Genomic DNA, 2500 nt, shown 5'->3' on the forward strand with positions numbered 1-2500 from the left:
TGAAGGACCACGGCCTCCAGCTTAGCGTCGGGTCTGTTAACGTGTGTGTGTGTGTGTGTGTGTGTGGCTCCAGGTTACGACCACTGATCTCAGCACAGCCCACTAAGAAGCCGCTCCTGGATGAGGTGTGTGTGTTTTGGCTCTCACTCGGTTTGGCTTTACGAGATCAGATCAGTTCTGTATCATTAACCTGAACGCTTCTCTCTGTAGCTGGTGTCTGAGGCTCCAGAGGCCCCGGCTGTGGTTACCCACAATGCCGCGGTGGTGGAGAGTGGACCCGTAACCTATGACGACCCGGGAGAGGAAGAGGAGGAGGAAGAAGAGGAGCAGTGCGTCAGTGCCATGCAGCTCATGGGAGGAGACGGTCAGACAGCACACACACGCACACACACACACACACACACACACACACCTTTAACTAGATCAAACCCACTGTACACTTTAACACTTTACTAATTATTATGGTTCCTGTTTGTTTGTTTTTTTTGCAGATTACGGCTATGATTTTGACGACGAGGATTGACTTTAAAACCACTGTGTGTGAGCGAAATGGACTGCTAAAGACACAAGCTGCTAACACTGCACATTCACACACACTCACACACACACACACACACACACACACACACACACACTTCTGTTGCTGCCTTATACTACAGTATTGTTTTACACACACACACTTTATTGCTGCTGATATTATACTAAGTGCATTCATACATGTACATTTACCTCATTTGGCAGATGATGTATCTTTTATTACTTTGTTTTATCCCAAATAAGGTCCAATTAGTGAGACAGGGAGAATAGAACAGTCTTCATCGCTTGTGTGTGTGTGTGTGTGTGTGTGTATGTCTGTGTGTGCGCGCACGTTCGCTTGGTTCCTGTAATCATATTAGCGTGACATCCATGGAGCTGAATGAGTTCTCATGGCCATGTGCCTTGAAATAGATTAGACTTTATTGTTTGTCTGTGTGTTTGTCTGCGTGTGTGTTGGAGTGTTCTGTGTGTGTGTTGGAGTGTTCTGTGTGTGTGTTGGAGTGTTCTGTGTGTGTGTTGGAGTGTTCTGTGTGTGTGTTGGAGTGTTCTGTGTGTGTGTTGGAGTGTTCTGTGTGTGTGTGTTGGAGTGTTCTGTATGTGTGTGTGTTGGAGTGTTCTGTATGTGTGTGTGTTGGAGTGTTCTGTATGTGTGTGTGTTGGAGTGTTCTGTATGTGTGTGTGTTGGAGTGTTCTGTATGTGTGTGTGTTGGAGTGTTCTGTATGTGTGTGTGTTGGAGTGTTCTGTATGTGTGTGTGTTGGAGTTTTCTGTATGTGTGTGTGTTGGAGTGTTCTGTATGTGTGTGTGTTGGAGTGTTCTGTATGTGTGTGTGTTGGAGTGTTCTGTATGTGTGTGTGTTGGAGTGTTCTGTATGTGTGTGTGTTGGAGTGTTCTGTATGTGTGTGTGTTGGAGTGTTCTGTATGTGTGTGTGTTGGAGTGTTCTGTATGTGTGTGTGTTGGAGTGTTTTGTGTGTGTGTGTGTGTGTGTGTGTGTGTTGGAGTTTTGTGTGTGTGTTGGAGTTTTGTGTGTGTGTTGGAATGTTCTGTGTGTGTGTGTGTGTGTGTGTGTTTGTGTCTGTGTGTGTGTGTGTGTGTGTGTGTGTGTGTGTGTGTTGGAGTGTTCTGTGTGTGTGTTGGAATGTTCTGTGTGTGTTGGAGTTTTGTGTGTGTGTGTGTGTTGGAGTGTTGTGTGTGTGTGTGTGTTGGAGTGTTGTGTGTGTGTGTGTGTTGGAGTGTTGTGTGTGTGTGTGTGTTGGAGTGTTGTGTGTGTGTGTGTGTTGGAGTGTTGTGTTTGTGTGTGTGTGTGTGTTGGAGAGTTCTGTGTGTGTGTGTGTGTGTGTTGGAGTGTTGTGTGTGTGTGTGTGTGTTGGAGTGTTGTGTGTGTGTGTGTTGGAGTGTTGTGTGTGTGTGTGTGTGTGTGTGTGTGTGTGTGTGTGTGTGTGTGTTGGAGCATTTAGCGAGTATTGTAAACTGTGTCCAGACCAAAGTGCTAAAGGAAAGTGGTTAAACCATGTTGTACCTGATGAGTGTTTACTTTATATATTATTCTAAATGAAACTGAAATGTTAAACAACCACAAATTAAATAAATTGACATAAATCATGCGCCGCACCGCACGGCGTCTACGCCGTGATCCTGCTCTGTCGTAAGAACGTGTCTGTCATGTTTATTTTGTTTTATTTTGTGCTGTGTGTGTGAATAGTTACTACTTCTTCTCTCAGTAAAGTATTCTGAAATACACACTCAGTACTTTAGTGCTCCTCCTTGTGCTCCCTCTGTTTGTCCAGCGTGAAATCTTTGACTTTGGCTCCCTCTAGTGGTAATTTACAGGAAATGCACACATACACCCCAGGATACTGGAGATAAACAAATATATCTCACATTTCTATTATGAGATAATTAAAACCTGGAATATAAAACTGCCTTTTCTCCTTTAAGCTATAAACTGATTATTTTATCGGCA

General features: G+C 44.2%; 1 protein-coding gene across 1 annotated transcript in view; it reads left to right on the top strand.

The window, feature by feature from the left end:
- brf1a (BRF1 RNA polymerase III transcription initiation factor subunit a) overlaps window positions 1–1574 on the top strand; it is a 37934-nt gene extending 36360 nt beyond the window's left edge. The window contains exons 17-19 of the mRNA XM_060871673.1: window positions 74–125; window positions 211–364; window positions 492–1574. Of these exons, the coding sequence (XP_060727656.1) occupies window positions 74–125; window positions 211–364; window positions 492–523 (238 nt within the window). The 3' untranslated portion in view covers window positions 524–1574. The remainder of the gene's footprint in view (window positions 1–73; window positions 126–210; window positions 365–491) is intronic.
- Window positions 1575–2500: the final 926 nt, after the last annotated feature.

The sequence above is a fragment of the Tachysurus vachellii genome, chromosome 6 (assembly GCF_030014155.1).
Source record: "Tachysurus vachellii isolate PV-2020 chromosome 6, HZAU_Pvac_v1, whole genome shotgun sequence".
NCBI lineage: Eukaryota > Metazoa > Chordata > Actinopteri > Siluriformes > Bagridae > Tachysurus > Tachysurus vachellii.